The 14643-nt window shown below is 52.8% G+C and overlaps 1 protein-coding gene across 5 annotated transcripts in view; it reads left to right on the top strand.

Moving 5' to 3' along the window:
- Positions 1–14643, top strand: part of KANSL1 (KAT8 regulatory NSL complex subunit 1) — a 100367-nt gene that overhangs the window by 5994 nt on the left and 79730 nt on the right. For 4 of the 5 annotated variants that reach the window (XM_040617612.1, XM_040617611.1, XM_040617613.1 and 1 more), the window contains exon 2: positions 12881–14267. In XM_040617612.1, the coding sequence (XP_040473546.1) occupies positions 12964–14267 (1304 nt within the window). In that variant the 5' untranslated portion in view covers positions 12881–12963. Of the gene's footprint in view, positions 1–2495; positions 2610–12880; positions 14268–14643 lie in introns of those variants that run through there. The other variant, XM_040617610.1, reaches the window with a different exon arrangement.

Below are 14643 nucleotides of genomic sequence, written 5' to 3'. Positions count from 1 at the left end.
CTGAACTGAATTCAAGGTAGATTATTATTATTTTTTTTTTTTTAATCGGAGGTATGCATGCTGTTGTAGAGTATTTCATCCTGGCTTCCTGAAGAGCTGTCCAGGTGCAGTGAGGAGAAACAGATCAGGAGAAAGCTTGGAGCTGCTGCCCGAGCTGATCATGCGACTGTCGGTATTTCTGTTACCCTTCAGAACGGCAGGGATTCTCCGTGTGACCCGGTTCTGTGCTGGCTGTGGGGTTGCTGATAACAGGCTGTCCTGATGTCCTCCTTGGCACCATTTCATCGTGAACTTAAAGCCCAGTTCAAGGTTCCTAGACTCATTTTTTCCCAAGTGCTGCATGAAATTGCTGAGACTGGGTAACTGGTGTGCTGGGACGGGGAACAGCAGTCTGGGAGGGGAGGGCTGTGGCTGCAAGGGGCAGCGTGGGCAAGGACAGAACGCCCTGCTAGGGTATAAACCCAGCAGTGGCCTCTGCTGACCTCAGTTGGACATTTTTCTTGAAAGACATTTAAGTGTGAGCTAAATTTTGAGCATTGGCATTGGTCACCAGAGGCCCAGTCAATACCTGGCCTCTGGGGTCATTTTGGGGTAGCTGGTCATAGAGGCCCTTTGGAAAAAGAAGGAAAAAGGAGAAATGTGTTTCCTGTTGATTTCCTGACCCAAAAAACCGACTGTAATGAGAGTTCCACGAGGTGATTTGTTAAGTGGTATCGTGATCTCAGAGAGCAGCGGTAGCACCTTGGCTTTGCATCTCCGGATGGTTTTTGAAGGCGAGGAGCATCGCTCTCCTGGTGTGGCAGGGGGATGGGAAGCAAGAGGAAGGGGATCCCGGCTGCGCGTGCTGCGTAGTCCCCATCTGCGTTGCCCATGCTGGCTACCGAAACGGTGTTCGTGGGTTTTACCGGTAATTCCACAGGTTACAGCGCAACTTCTTCTTTTTGGCTCGGAAGCCGGCTCCCGGGGGCCGGTGCTCCCCCCGCCGTGCTGCCGGCCGCGGCTCCTTTCCCGTTGCAGGCACATGACGCTGTAAAGCACTTTTTTACGCTGGCACAGCCGCATCACTGCTGGGGGGCGTGCGGGGCCAGGGCCGGTGGCCCCCGGGGTGGCAGGGGGACGTGCCCGCGCTGGCTCCGGGCCCCCGTCCCGCTCGTGCAAATGGCAACAGTGAAGGTCAAGGAGGTGAAACCAGTGCTGCGCGCCCGGGCCGCTTCCTCCTGCGGCTCGGCCGGGGGGCGCGTGGGGAGCAGGGGGGGAAAGTATCGGGGGTACGGGAGGCGTTGTGTAACGTTGTGTACGGGGGCTGTAAGCGTTGTGTAGGGCTGCAGCCCCCCCGCCCCCGCAGCGGCGGCAGCGCCCAGGGCTCTGCCCACGAGTAGGGAACCAGGGGGGCCCCGTGCAGCCCGGGGCTGGCTGCAGTGACCCCTCGCTGCCTGCGCGGGCTCGGGGAGGCTGGGCGAAGTTACGGGGCATGGGGGCGGGGTCCCGGCGGTGACGCTGGAGTCTGGCAGGGGGTGTGAACCGGGCCGGTACGGGGCGGGGGGGGGGGGGGGGGGGGGGGGAACCATGTGAAAGGGTGAAAGGTTGGTTGGTTTCTGCAGGGAGGGGGCTTGGGCTGGGAAAGCGGGAGATGTTGGTGTACTTGTGGGAGGGGTCCCCGGAGCGGGCCCCTCCCGCCCTCGAGTGAGGGTGCCGGTGTACCGGCCGGCCGGGCACCCCCACCCCCACCCCGCGGCGGGCCGGCGGCACGTGGCGGGGCCGCACTACACCTCCCGGCGCGCCCCGCGCGCGGCCCCCCCCCGCCCTTTGCGCAACCCTGCCCTCGCGCGGCGGCGCGCCGCGCCTGCGCAGTACGGGGCGGGCGCCCCCTGGCGGGCGGCGCCAGAGACCCGCAGCGGCGGCTGGACAATAGGCGGCGGGTCTGCCCCGCCCTTCCTCCTCCTCCCCCTCCCCCTCCCCTCCCCCTCTCCCCCCGCCCGGTGGCGGCGGCGGGCGCCCCTCCCGCACTGCAGCTCCTCCGCGCGGCGGGAGCTCGGCGGGGCCCCCTGGCTGCGGGCGGCGGCGGGCGCGGTTGCGCGCGGCGGCCGGTGGGGGCGCTGCGGCGCCCCCCCCCCTCCTCCTCCTCCTCCTCCTTCCCCCCCCCCGGTGCATTCTCCGGCTGACGGGAGGGGGAGGGCAGAGAAGGAGCCCGGCCGCCATTTTCCGAGCCGCGCCGCCGCCGCGCTCGCCCGGAGCGGGGGGGAGCCGGGGGAAGAAGAAAAGCACCGCAGCGCCCGCTCCGCCGCGCCCCGCCGCCCGGCCGGCCCGCCCCGCCGCCGCCGCCCGGCGCTCCGAACCGGGGGTGGGGGGGGTCGCTCCCCACCCCCCCCCCCCGCCCCCCGCCCGCCCCAGCCCGGACTGCGGCCGCCGCTCTGCGCCCGCCGAGGGAGACGGGCGAGCCCATCCCCCCTGCCGCCGGGGCGGGCCCGAGCGGGCGGGGGGGGCGCCGGGGCTGGCGGCGCCCGGGCGCGGTGCCCCGGCTGCCCCTCGGCCGGGGTTTGTTTGCAAACTGCGCCCATTTTGTGGGGGGGGCCGAGCCCGCCCGGACCGCGCTCGCCGCTCGTCACGTGGTAGGTGCCGCTCGCCCCGCGCCGCTCCGCGCCCGCCGCCCCGCGCCTCCCCCGCCGCCCCTTTGTTAGCGCCGCCGGGCCCCGCCGCGCCCCGACTTCGCCGCCGCTCCCCGCGCCCCTCCCGCGGCCGCGGAAAGTGCGGGGGGGGCCGGGGTGACCCGCCGGCCCGGTCCCGTCGTCCCCCCCCCCGCGGCCCCCCCCTCCCCCGGTGCTGCGGCTCCGGCGGGTGGGGTGGGAGGGTGGCGCCACTTTAAATTGAAATCCCCGGGCCGGCGGCGCCCGGGTGGGCGGGGGGGGTCCCGCCGGGCCGGGGCCCCTCACGTGGCCGGCGGCACCGCGGCGGCGGAGCCCGGCCCCGCTCCCCCGGGGAGGGACGGGGGTGGGGGGGGGGGCACCGTTGCCTAACCTGGGGAGGGGGGGGGGGGTGTCCACGCGAAGTTTTAGAAGTAAACAGAAAAAAAAAAAATTAAATTGCATAACCTCGGTCTTGCCAAAGGCGCGGGGGGAGCAGCCGCCGCGGCCCCGGCAGCGGGAGCGCTGGGGTCCCGGGGGGCCGCCGCTGTCACCGCGGGCCGGGCTGTGTCACCCGGCGCTGCCCCCTCTCCCGGCTCTACAATAGCGTAATTTTTCATGTGGGTTTGGGCCGCTAAAGCCATCTTCCTGTATTTACTTTCCGGCTGCATATTTTGTATTTTATTTGTTTTCCAACCGGCCCCGTCGATCCAGCATTTATTTTTCTCCAAGCGAGCCGGGAGGGCACGGCAGCCCCGGGATCCCGACCGGGACGTGTGTTTACTTCCATCGCGGGATTAGCATCTTCCAGTGCTCGATAGGGAGAAATTTCCACCCCTTTGGGTATGAGTGGGGGTCGTGTCGGAGGAAAGCCACAGCGGCTGAATTCCTGGGAAAGCAGCCTTGCCTCCTGCAGGAGGGGCAGCCCCCCCGGCGGAGCGGGGTGCCACCGGGCAGTGGGGTGCCACCGCTCCCGCCCCATCCCTTCATCCCTGTGCACAGGTGGATGGGCGCGCAGGCACCCTGTAGGTTATGTGGCCTGTTATGTAAAACGCGCTTGAATGACAAACTGTAGTTTTCCATGAAACCGGTCAGGATATGGGAGGAACTGCAGGTTTTCTATTTGTTTTGACTGACCATTATATTTTGAAGGGCTTTGGGCCGTGTCCGTGTTTGCGGTTACATCATGTCATGCGTTGGGTCCAGTGTGCTTTGTGCCGCTAAAAATAAGGCGAGGTAGGAGCCCGCTTCTCGGAGGTAGGAAAGTGGGAGAGTGCTTCAGCCCCGGCACGGTCCCGCTGACGGCAGGGCTGTGAAACACTTTTGGGGGAGCAGTTAAGGCGTTATGTGTCCCTGACCCTGTGACTAAACCTCTGCTGTAGTTAACGAATCCAGGGATCTGTTTGGATACAGGCAACTTCACTTTAAAGCCGTGTTTGTCCTTTTTATAGCCTTTGTTTTCATGGAGGAACCTCTGATGCTCTTCCCCAGCTTTCCTGTAGTCCTCTAGGATTTTTGTTCTGGCACGGGAACGGTGCGGGTAGCAATACCGTTCGATCTGATGATGTTATTTCTGTAATTGGGAAGTCAGCAGCCTTTCAAACTGGGGAAGGGGGAGATAAGGCAGGGTAGATCTGGGGGGCCATAAAGGCAGAGCCTGGGAAGCCCCCGACCTGCTGATGGGACCAGGACCCCAGGGGGGGTCCCTTTCCCTTCTCGAGGTGTCTGCTCTGGGCCACTGTCAGAGTCGACGTACAGGCGACATGTTTTTTGGCGCGGGAGGGGTGGGTATGGTGGGGGGTTTTTTTGTTGGTTTTTTTGTTTTTCTTTTTTGTAGCCGCGCTGCCAAGGTAGCACAGCTGTGTTGGGCTTAATGGATTGATATGCTGCAGGAGCAGTTAATTGTGGAACTTGGTTGTGATACTGTTATAGCTGATTTGTAATGATTTAGCAATGAGGATGACTTGTGTTCCCTCCTCAGAGGTGATAAAGCAGCAGATGACCAGGCAGATGTGGCTGTGTGTTTCTCTTACACCTTTTTTCCCCTCTTTCTCCTTTTTTTTCTTTTTTTTTTTTTTTAGTTTCTTTGGTAATGCTGTATTTTGAGTCTCATTTGCTCTCAGAGATCATCCGGTAACTGGAGAGCTGGTGAAATTCTGACATCACGCAAGTCAGGGGTGAAAACTGAGCAGTTCTTTGACCAAAGTCACTTCCTTTTGCCCTGTTTATAACTGTGTTTTTGTGAATGCAACTGCCATTATCTAATGAACACTCTGAACAAAGACTGTCTCTGGAGTTTCAGCACTCCACCCTTTCTCGGCTCAGGCAGTGAATGGTGCGTGTCCTTAGGAACCTCCAAAGACTTTTCCAGGGAGGATAAGACTTCATGTGTAGCAAAAAGATAAGGCCTGAGGACTTTAGGCCCTACTGAGGCAGGGAAAGGGTAAAAGCTTGGGGAGGGGAGAGACATGGTGAGCAGCACATTATTTTGATTTGTGGGCCTTCTCTGCCCCGCCCCCCCCCCCCCCCCCCCTCAATTTTTCTTTTCTGGAAAATTTTATTTGTCTGGAACTATTATTTTGAGAGTAGGTCAGCGATCTCTGCCCATCCCGGTTTAACTGGCACCTGATTTTGCTTTTTTTGTTGTTTGCTTTTTACTGGACTTTGTGGGAAACAGGTGGGCCAACTTACACTGAATTAAATTCCCATTTAGGCATAAGTGTCTCAGGTGGATCATATGTTGATCAGACCAAATAATGAGCGAGTTCTGCACGCATGCCTCTTCTCAAGATGTTCATCATTTTGTTAAAAAGAGCCTCTTAGCATTTGGGCAGTCAGGATGGCAGGTGATCTGAGAAGCGCCGTTTCCGTCGCTGCGTTTTATAAATACCGTGTCCCTGCTCGTAACTTCCAGGAATACAATGTCTGTCTGGAATGCAGAGACTGCAGCGTGCTGCTTGGTTTGAGAATCCTTCCTTGCAAATTGCACTTCAGCAGCATCTTCCAGGATGCAGTTTTCTGTAACATCGTTTAAATTTAAAAAAATATAGGCTTTCTGTTTTTTTCCTCGGCTGGGCAAGGAGTTGTACTCAAATCAGCAAGAATCCTGGTGATCCTGGAGTAAACTTAATGCCACTAAACCCCGTGTGTGTCCTCCTCAGCCTGAGTTCAGACCCATGTTTTTGAAAGAGGATAGTTTGGATAAGGTCCCGTTCAGGTTTCAGAGTAAGTTAGAAAATCCGTATGTATCTCCCCCTGCCATGAAACTGCTGTTAGCAGGTGACTGCCACAGTAGAACGTGGTTTAGAGGACGAGGCAAACAGCGAAATGGGATATGCTAATAGCTGTGAAGACTTAATTCTGGAAGACAGAATTTTGACAGTGCGGTATCTGAATTTAGTGATGAAACTGCTGTTTATCTAATAAAATGAGGAAAAGGATAACAAAATTGCATCTGAAGAGAGGAAATGGGAGTAGCTGTCAGCCTGAACAGGCCGCATGTTTATCTGTTCCTTAGTTAGTCTCTTGTGGCAAACTTATTTTTTGTGGATCTGGTAGAAAGGCGAGCATTGTAAAGAAAAAAACAACAAAAAGCTCCGCCCATCCCCCCACCCCCAGCTATTGTAAAAAAAAGTTCTGTTGAAACTTACGCTTCTGTATCAGGAGCTGCTTTGGGCCTCAGAGATGTTGGCAGAAGGTAGACCTTAAAGATTTCTCATTTTCAGTTCTCCAGAGGTTGGGAGTCCGCTCTCTGAAATCTTCATAGCTTCCTGTTGAGTCTGCAGCGACAGAGGATATGATGGGAAGGGTTACCGTGAAGTTGCCCGATGCTAAATGAGAAACAGCAACAAACCAAGCTCAGGCTGTAATTAGGCCCATGAAAAGGAACTTGCGATGTGCGATTGAACGTCACCTTCTATTAAATGAGTACCTCTGTCCTGGAGTTCCTGTCATCTTGTTTTCAGCTGCTGCCATGGCAGTCTTTGTGGGTTGCTCGCTCTCCTCTGAGATGCGAGGAGCAATAAAAGCTGAGATCTGCAGTTAGCTGAGCAGACGTGTCCTGGAGAACTGTGTTGTGAACTCCATTCGAAATAAAGTATTTAAACGCAGCCGAGGTCGAGTTTACCAGGTTGGGCAGGGCTCTAGTGATTGGAGATGCTTAATTCTGCTCCTCTCTCTTCTATTATTTCCTCTTGAGGACATGGCCAGTTAACGCGTGGCGCTCTAAAAGGCTTCTTGTAGTGACAGTCCGTGCCTTGTTTTAAAATACGAAGTATTAAGGTGGTGCCATTCGCAGGGTGGCAGCGGTGGGGTTTAAAAGTTTTGGTATCAATCGTAGGCTTTTGAGCAAAGGTTGCTATGACCGCACCTAGTGAGCGAAAACGCATCTTTAAAATTGGAAGGCAATTCTGTTTTTTGTTTAACTTGCTCCCCGAGTCCTGAGTTCAGGTTTTCATATTTCCTGGGCAACTTGCCCAGGTTATGCAAAATAAAACCAAAATCTCTCTGATACTGGACGGGGGGAGACCTGGATTTCACAGTTAAAGATTTTTTTTGTTTGTTTGTTTGTTTTTTGTCTCTGACAGGCTGCTGCTTTCTGTAAATGTCCCATTACTGTTTTTTAAACCACGTTTCTTTTTATTTTACTGTAAAGGGCAACTTTGTTCTGAGGAGTAACTTAACAGCAATGGGTATTTTTGTCTCCAGCCACTTCATTTTTCAGGTGAAGCCGTTCTCGCTTTTAATTATTTAACTTTACAGACTTTTGATTGGAGAGATGACAGTTAATCTTGCTTTGTGGCTTTTGTTTTTCTTTCTGACATCATATTGATAAAACCTTCTCTGCCTCAAATTATAGAATTGATTTGGTTTCTTTTTATCCAGTGAGAATTCACAGGCATAAAAGGAAACTGTTCTTGACGGAGGCCTCACGTTGCTGTTTAGAGCTGACCAACAGACCCTGCCACTCGTGCGGACCAGCGAGTGGAAACAGCAGCTTTTATTTTAATCTTGAGGGCTTCTGGTTGGAAACAAGGGCTATGAAAGTGGAGCTCAGTAATACCTTTCCTGTTTGTTCCAGTGCATAAGTACCGTTCCCTGGGATGTTCTTAATATTAAAATTCTGATTTTACCCAGAGAGATTAGGTGCGAGCCTGTAGTGTTAATATATGTGGCAGGTACTCATGTATGTATTGTAAAAATCTGTTGTTCTTATGTGTGTTCTTAACCTTTTTTTTATTATTTTTTTAAAAAGTGTTTCCCAAATGTAGGTCATTACAAGCGTACAGGCTGCCAAACTGCACGTGATAGCCGGCTTATCGATAAGTTTATCGTCCTGTACTTGCCTGTCATGTTTCCTTAGTTAAAGCTCGGAGAGTTACTTTTCATGTAAATCTCTTTCTAAATTGGTAAACATCTGTCTTAGAGCTATAAAATGTTGAAAAATGATAACAAAAGGCATGTAGAGGATCTGTTACGCATAACAGGTATAACTTTTGGTAGATGTACGTTTTTGATGTGGAGGATGTTTCTAGGGCTCAGGGTGTTAGCGTGCGTATTGCGTGCCTGCATTTGAAGTTGCTCTGCTGAGCTCAGAAGGATGGATGGTGTGTTTCAGTTGCAAAATGTCAGTGTATAGGGATTTTGTTCTAGCAAGTTTGGCTTTTTTTGAGTGTGTTTTGGTGGTGGTTGTTGTTTTTTTTTTTTTTTTTTTTTACTTCTTTAAAAGATATGTTTAACCACACAAATTCAGGGGTTGGCCGCACTCTTGATGCGTAGCGGGGGAGGAGAGGGGAAGTGGGAATTGGTACAATATTCACTTCCTTCAGGGGAGCTTCGCTTTTACTGCTTCTAACGCAGCAGCACCTTTGTGTATGTGTCCTCTGCACAACCTGGGTGTTGAGTAGGACAGAGCTTTGGAGGTGAAGGCATTCACGGGTGCTCGTGTAGCGAGCTGGAGGAGGCTCATATCTAACCGGGGTTATTTATCATTTATGGTGTGTCGAGCTTAAATCCGTGTGGCCACCGTGTAACCCTCCTGCCTTCCTTTCTCCTACCGGTCGCAGGAGAAGGGGCACATGCCCAAGTGGGTTTGGGCAAGCGCCTTGGAGGAGGAGGAGGTCAGGGGACATGAGGTGGCCTCATGGCAGCTGTAAAGAGCCGTCCCAGTGTGGTTTGGCACATGATGAAACTAGACAGTAGGTGCAGGAATTTGGGTGTGATGTCGGGGGATTAAACTGTAATTCAGGGAATATAAACATGTGAGGTAGACGTGTGTGCTGCTGGGAGAGATGGAAGGCAGAGGTGATGTGGTCAGGTGGGTGCAGGGCTGGGGGGGGGGGGGGGGGGGGGCACTTGTGGCCGTGGGGGGACATGGAGAGCCCCTCGGGAGAGAAACTGGAATGAGTGGATGGGTGGGTAGGCAAAGAGGAGGCTATCGCTGCCTCTGGCGTCTAGCACTCGGAGCTCCCCCGATCTCCTTGTGAGCCTCGCTGGAAGCACGGGTGCCCAGTTTCTCGCCAAGAAGCTGTCACAAAGATTTGGGGGTGCAGAAACTTCCCCTGTGCGTTTTGGGCTTGTTTTCTGAGGTGTTGCACAAAATCATGTGCTTGGAAACCCAGTTCTCCTTTCAAGGTCTGGTTGTAAAATTGGGTTTTAAAAGCAGACGGTCTTGAATAAGTCAGCATGCCGAAGGATTATTTTCCGGGGTGTTGTGACCCGATAGCTGCTCTGGGATATAGTGTGACTGGGCACCTTCCTCGTGCCTCTTCTAACATCCCTTTGTTGCCTCGACCTTATTCCAGCTCTTCCCTCTGCTCTGTGTTTCAAAAGTGGTAAGAGCTGGGATGTCGCAGTTGATGTGGAGTTGTCGGTGAGGCCACCGGGGTGGGCCAGTGACTCTCCTCCCTTGGTGGCTTCGCCTGCGCCCCTCGGGAAGCGAGGGAGGGTGGGTGAGTTACGGTTACCTTCTCTTACCTGCTTGCTATGGCCTTTCGTCTTCCCTCTGTTAATGAATGCTAACCGCTCTGGCAGTGCACTAGTTATGAAGTCAAAATGAGGAACGTGTGCGTGGATTTTGAGTATTATCTTAAGACACGCTGTAAACGCCACGTTGGCCTTCCAGAAGCAGCTCCGTGTGGATCTTCACCGGCGGTGTGGGGCCGTGGTGGCACGTTAGCCCAGAGGGTCGGTGGCCGGCAGGGCTTGTGCAGGGGGAGAGCTCTTGGTCATGCACATGTCGGCTTGAGTGCTGGGAGCTGTAGACCCTTGGTGGAGAAGTGCTGGAGGAAAAGGGACCAAGGGTACTCGCATCGATCTGCAGATACTGTTGGGTGGTAGCATTTCGGGGAGAACCTACCAGCGTGGTTTGAGTCCCCCAGGCAGACGAAAGATTCAGGATGAGTCTTGGAATTACTGGCAGTATTCTCAGGATGCTTTGAAAGTTCCTCAAGACCGTGTCCCTGTGAACAAGCTTCCCATTCCAGTCTATGACCTTTCCTTTTCTTTATTCCTCCTTCCTATGGTCACCTTGGAGAGGCCTTGCCACCCTCTCCCCTCCAGTTCCCTGCTGGGAATTACTGATAAGTGTAATAGGGCTTTACTAGCAACCAAAACTTCCAGATGGAGGGAGGAAACTTGCCTACAAGTATTGATTGGCATTTTTTTTCCAAGGATTGTTTTATAAGAGTAGAGAAACCAGTGCTGTCTAGCACGCAGGTAGTTTTTAAGGACTTAAATAAAATAATAATAAAAAAAATACACCCAATAACTTTTGGAGGTCATCTTTAAGCTGCTAGAACAAAGTGTTATTCTTAAGGGAGGCTTTCCAGGCTTCCAAAGTATTTTAAATGCTGTCCACCCAACTAAAAGTAAAGCCAAGGAAAGTTGCAGTAGCTTAGTAGGAGGGTTTTCTTTTGAAAGTGAGTTTGCTAACCCGGAGGAAAAGGCAGTATGAAAGTTTTGCTTCTGCTTTCTTTTGCTGTTTAACTGAAGTTGATGACCTACAAATTTACTCATAAAATTCTCTTTGGCCTGGGTGTAAACTCCTAAATGACTGCAGTGCGGTGTGGGTATGTTCGTAAAGAATCATTGCATCCAGCGCCAAGCGCAGGTTTTCCTGCCTTTCTGCAGTACAGGTGTTTCCTAAGCTGCTCTCGTATCTCGCAGTGCTGCGGCAGTACCATGGTGAAGAGCAGTGATCCAGAGTCTCCCTTTGGAAGATGGACCAGCCTGTTAGTGCACAACTGAGAACGACCGTTACGAACAGTCATTCCCAGCGTACGTGTCGCTGTAGTGAAGGTCTTGGTAGGTGGCTGGAGTTGGGGAAGTCCTCTATCCTGACAGCCTTCCTCCTCTCCCAAGGGCATCTTAGCTATAAGTGGAGAGTTCCCTGAAAGTTACTTTTTTTTTTTTTTTTTTCCCTTTTCTCCCTGAATAGTCATTTTCAGTCTTTATTTATGGCCCCAAGTGGTGGCTAAAAGCCATTTTAAATAAGCGTGCAGTCAGTTCTTCGGCATGTGGTATCTTTTTTTTCAGTAAGGACAAGATATGATGACAAAATACGTTACGTTCTGTGAACAGGGGACTTCTGAAGTCTAAACCCACCTCTAACATCTCCGTACTTCTGTTGCAATAGCTTCAGTATTTTTTTAATTTTAATCGGCTCCTCTGGCGGTTCATCCTTTCTTCCTTGTCTTCTTGCTCTGTGTCACTTTGCTGGCTTTGGTGGCATTTTGGCAGAGACCGTGCCTGGTCTGTGTTGCAGAGCTGGTGGGGAGCTGCCGGTCGACCACGGTACATGCTCACGGGAAACCGAACGGCTTTGGGCTCGTCCCACGGGCCTTCCCTCCGTGGGGTCGTGGGTTTGCCCCTCCAACTCGTCTCAGACCTTTGACAAAAGGTCAGGCTTTATAGTGGGTGTTTTTCATGCCCCGGTGTCCGTCTGTGGTCCCTGGCGTGGGGACAGGGTTCTGACACCCGGGAGCCGCTGCGGCACGGCTGAACAAGGCTGCAAACACAGCGGGCTGTTCCGTTGTGCTCCTTCAACACACCCAAACTTGAGATCGTCCTCACTTTTCCTGTAGAGTGGTATATTAATTTTGTCATTGGGGTGTGCTAACAAACAGCTACAGCAAGCTTACGCAAATTTATGTGAAATTAGAGGATTTGGCATATCAGGCAAGAGATCAGGGCAATTTTTTATTATTAAATTGACATTGTAATAGCATATGAAGTTGCTAGATAACTTCAGGAGCAGAAGGAAAATAAAGTAAATGTTGCACTGGTAGAACAGCCTGTGCTGTGGGCTATGTGAATGCAGCTCAAAAAAAAACAAAACCAAAAGGCATTCAAAAGCCCTGACACTTCTAGTGCTAAAGAAAGTAGGTAAATGACCAGAAGCTTGAAGGTGGGTGGGAAGCAGTTGCAATGTACGTGAATGAAGGTCTTTGGTTATTTCGCTTAACTTGTTTGATCTAGTTGAGCTAAGCCATGGCTTGCTATTCCAGTCAGAGCATAGAACTGCTCTGTCATGGTGTGTGTGTGGGTTAATCTTTATCCATGCTCCTGAAAGAGAAGTGGGAATTGCTAACACTGGAAATCACCTGGCTTATTTGGAAATGTACTTCTGGGAAAGCAGGTTTCGTACACACCAGGGAAACAACTTTCTTAATCCCAGGCTTTCGGGGGAGCAGTGGCATTGTGGGGGGCTGTGGGGTGGTGGGCTTTCTTCAGCCACCGGGAGTTTAAGCATATGGAGATTTGTTCCCCTCAAGCTCTGTCTCTGTTACACATTATAGTTCTAATTTGTCATTTTTAATGCACCTGAGTTAGCAGTAGAAGCAGCGAAAACTGTTTTATTGGATGTGGCTCGGGGTTTTAAAAGATTAATTTGGCGAGCTGCAGGCATTGAGGAATAGGTGTGACCAGGGCCAGGCCTTTCCTGAAGGTCCGGGAGGATGCAAGTGTGCTCGGTGGATGGACGGAGAGTTGAGAGGAGTAGTTACGGCCAGGCATTGGCTCTGGGAGATCCTGGGACCCCCTTGCGCGTTGCTCCTTCTGTTTTCAGCTGCCTGGTGCCCGCAGGCAGCTGTGGGCAGGGGGCTGGTGGCCATGGAGGGAGGATGCTCCGCTGAACGTGGCGCTTGCGTGGCCTTACCAAGAGCATCGAGTCAATAAGTCTCGCTGCTCTTGTGAGTCTTGTTTGTTTTATTTTCTGTAAGTGCAATGCCTGACTTTCTCTTCTCCCTTCCCTTCCGTAGGCTGCCCTCGGGAGCGGCAGTGGGAGGCAGTGGAGCTGGCCTCGGCACCAGGAGAGGCTGGACTTCCCGTCTCTCTGTGCTGAATGGCTGCGATGGCGCCCGCTCTCACTGATGCAGCAGCTGAAGCTCACCACATCCGATTCAAGCTGGCTCCCCCGTCCTCCACCTTGTCGCCTGGCAGTGCCGAGAGCAACGGCAACGCCAACAACATCCTCCTGGCTGCCAACGGCACCAAAAGGAAAGCCATTGCTCCGGAGGATCCCAGTTTAGATTTTCGAAACAACCCTACAAAGGAAGAGCTGGGCAAGCTGCAGCCGCTAGTGGCCTCTTATCTCTGCTCGGATGTAACATCTGTTTCTTCAAAAGAGCCTCTGAAGCTGCAAGGAGTCTTCAACAAGCAGACAGTCCTTAAATCTCACTCTCTCTTATCTCAGTCCTTCTTGAAAACAAGTGATCTGTTGGGGAGGCAACCAGTGTTAGAATTCACTTTGGAGAATCTAAAAACGATGAGTACTAATAGCCAGCCACCTCTCCCGCAAGCGCCTGTAAACGGCTTGGCCAAGAAATTGGCCAAAAGCACCAATTCAGACCATGAAAATTCTAGTTCTCTGAATGGTGGGAAGTGTGCTCCTCCTTCTGCTGCCCTTCAGGGTGTTGACTATAATGCAGGAGGTTCTGAATTGGGGGACTTGAAGACTGGGTTGACCAATTGCACTCTTCCACATAGAAGCCTTGATGCAGAGCACACAACTCCCTTTAGCAATAATAGCACTGCAAACAAATCTTCCCTTAATTCCACAGAGCAACAGTGGGTGCTCGAGGGTGGCAGTGGAGAGATGAGGTTGCCCAGTGTTGGTAGTCACTCTGACTTTGGGAGCAGTAAGTTGGAGGAGCAGAAACCTTCTCTGTTGGCCGGTCACCACAGTGCTCTTGGCTCTGAGATGAGGACGAGGGCATTGCTGCGACGGCAGGCAGACATTGAGAGCCGTGCCCGCAGGCTGCAGAAGCGCTTGCAGGTGGTGCAGGCAAAGCAGGTGGAAAGACACATCCAGCAGCAGTTGGGTGGCTTCTTGGAGAAAACTCTGAGCAAGCTTCCAACTTTGGACCCCCTGAGGCATCGGAGCCAGCTGATGTTGACCAGAAAAGCAGAAGCAGCCTTGAGGAAAGCTGCAAGTGAGACAGTTACTTCGGAAGGCCTGAGCAGCTTCTTGAAGAGCGACTCTGTATCGGAAGAACTGGAGAGATTCACGGCCAGTGGTATGGCCAACTTGAGATCCAGCGAACAAGCGTTTGACTCGGATGTCACTGACAGCAGCTCGGGAGGAGAGTCTGATGTTGAAGAAGAGGAACTGACCAAAGCAGACCCAGAACAACCCCACGTACCACTGTAAGTAGCTTTGCTTACCTCTGGTGGGGGGAGAGTGGAGTGAAAGGTGGCGGCAGACAGTCTGGTTTTTGTAGGAACACTTCTTTTTTTGATGGGCTTAGATCAAAGGAGTGGTTGTTAAAACTGGTGTAGTGTGATTTGCAGCTGCCTAGTTCAGGCAGCACATGCAACACTGAAGATAAAATTCTTCGTGCATACGGTAGTCAGTGGTGGTGTTGTGAGGCAGCAAGTCCTGGAGATGCTGGCTGGCTGGAGTGATGCAAGCATGCTGCAGATACAAACCCGAAATACTATAAACAGTTCTCTCCATCGTGTGTTGGACCTCTTCCCTGAAATGAGATGTTTGTCTTTTTACAGTGGGAATCTTTGTTGCAAA

Source organism: Falco naumanni, chromosome 18, assembly GCF_017639655.2.
Source record: "Falco naumanni isolate bFalNau1 chromosome 18, bFalNau1.pat, whole genome shotgun sequence".
Taxonomy (NCBI): domain Eukaryota; kingdom Metazoa; phylum Chordata; class Aves; order Falconiformes; family Falconidae; genus Falco; species Falco naumanni.
The sequence above is the reverse complement of the archived record's forward strand: the minus strand, read 5'-3'. Positions and strand labels throughout refer to the sequence as shown.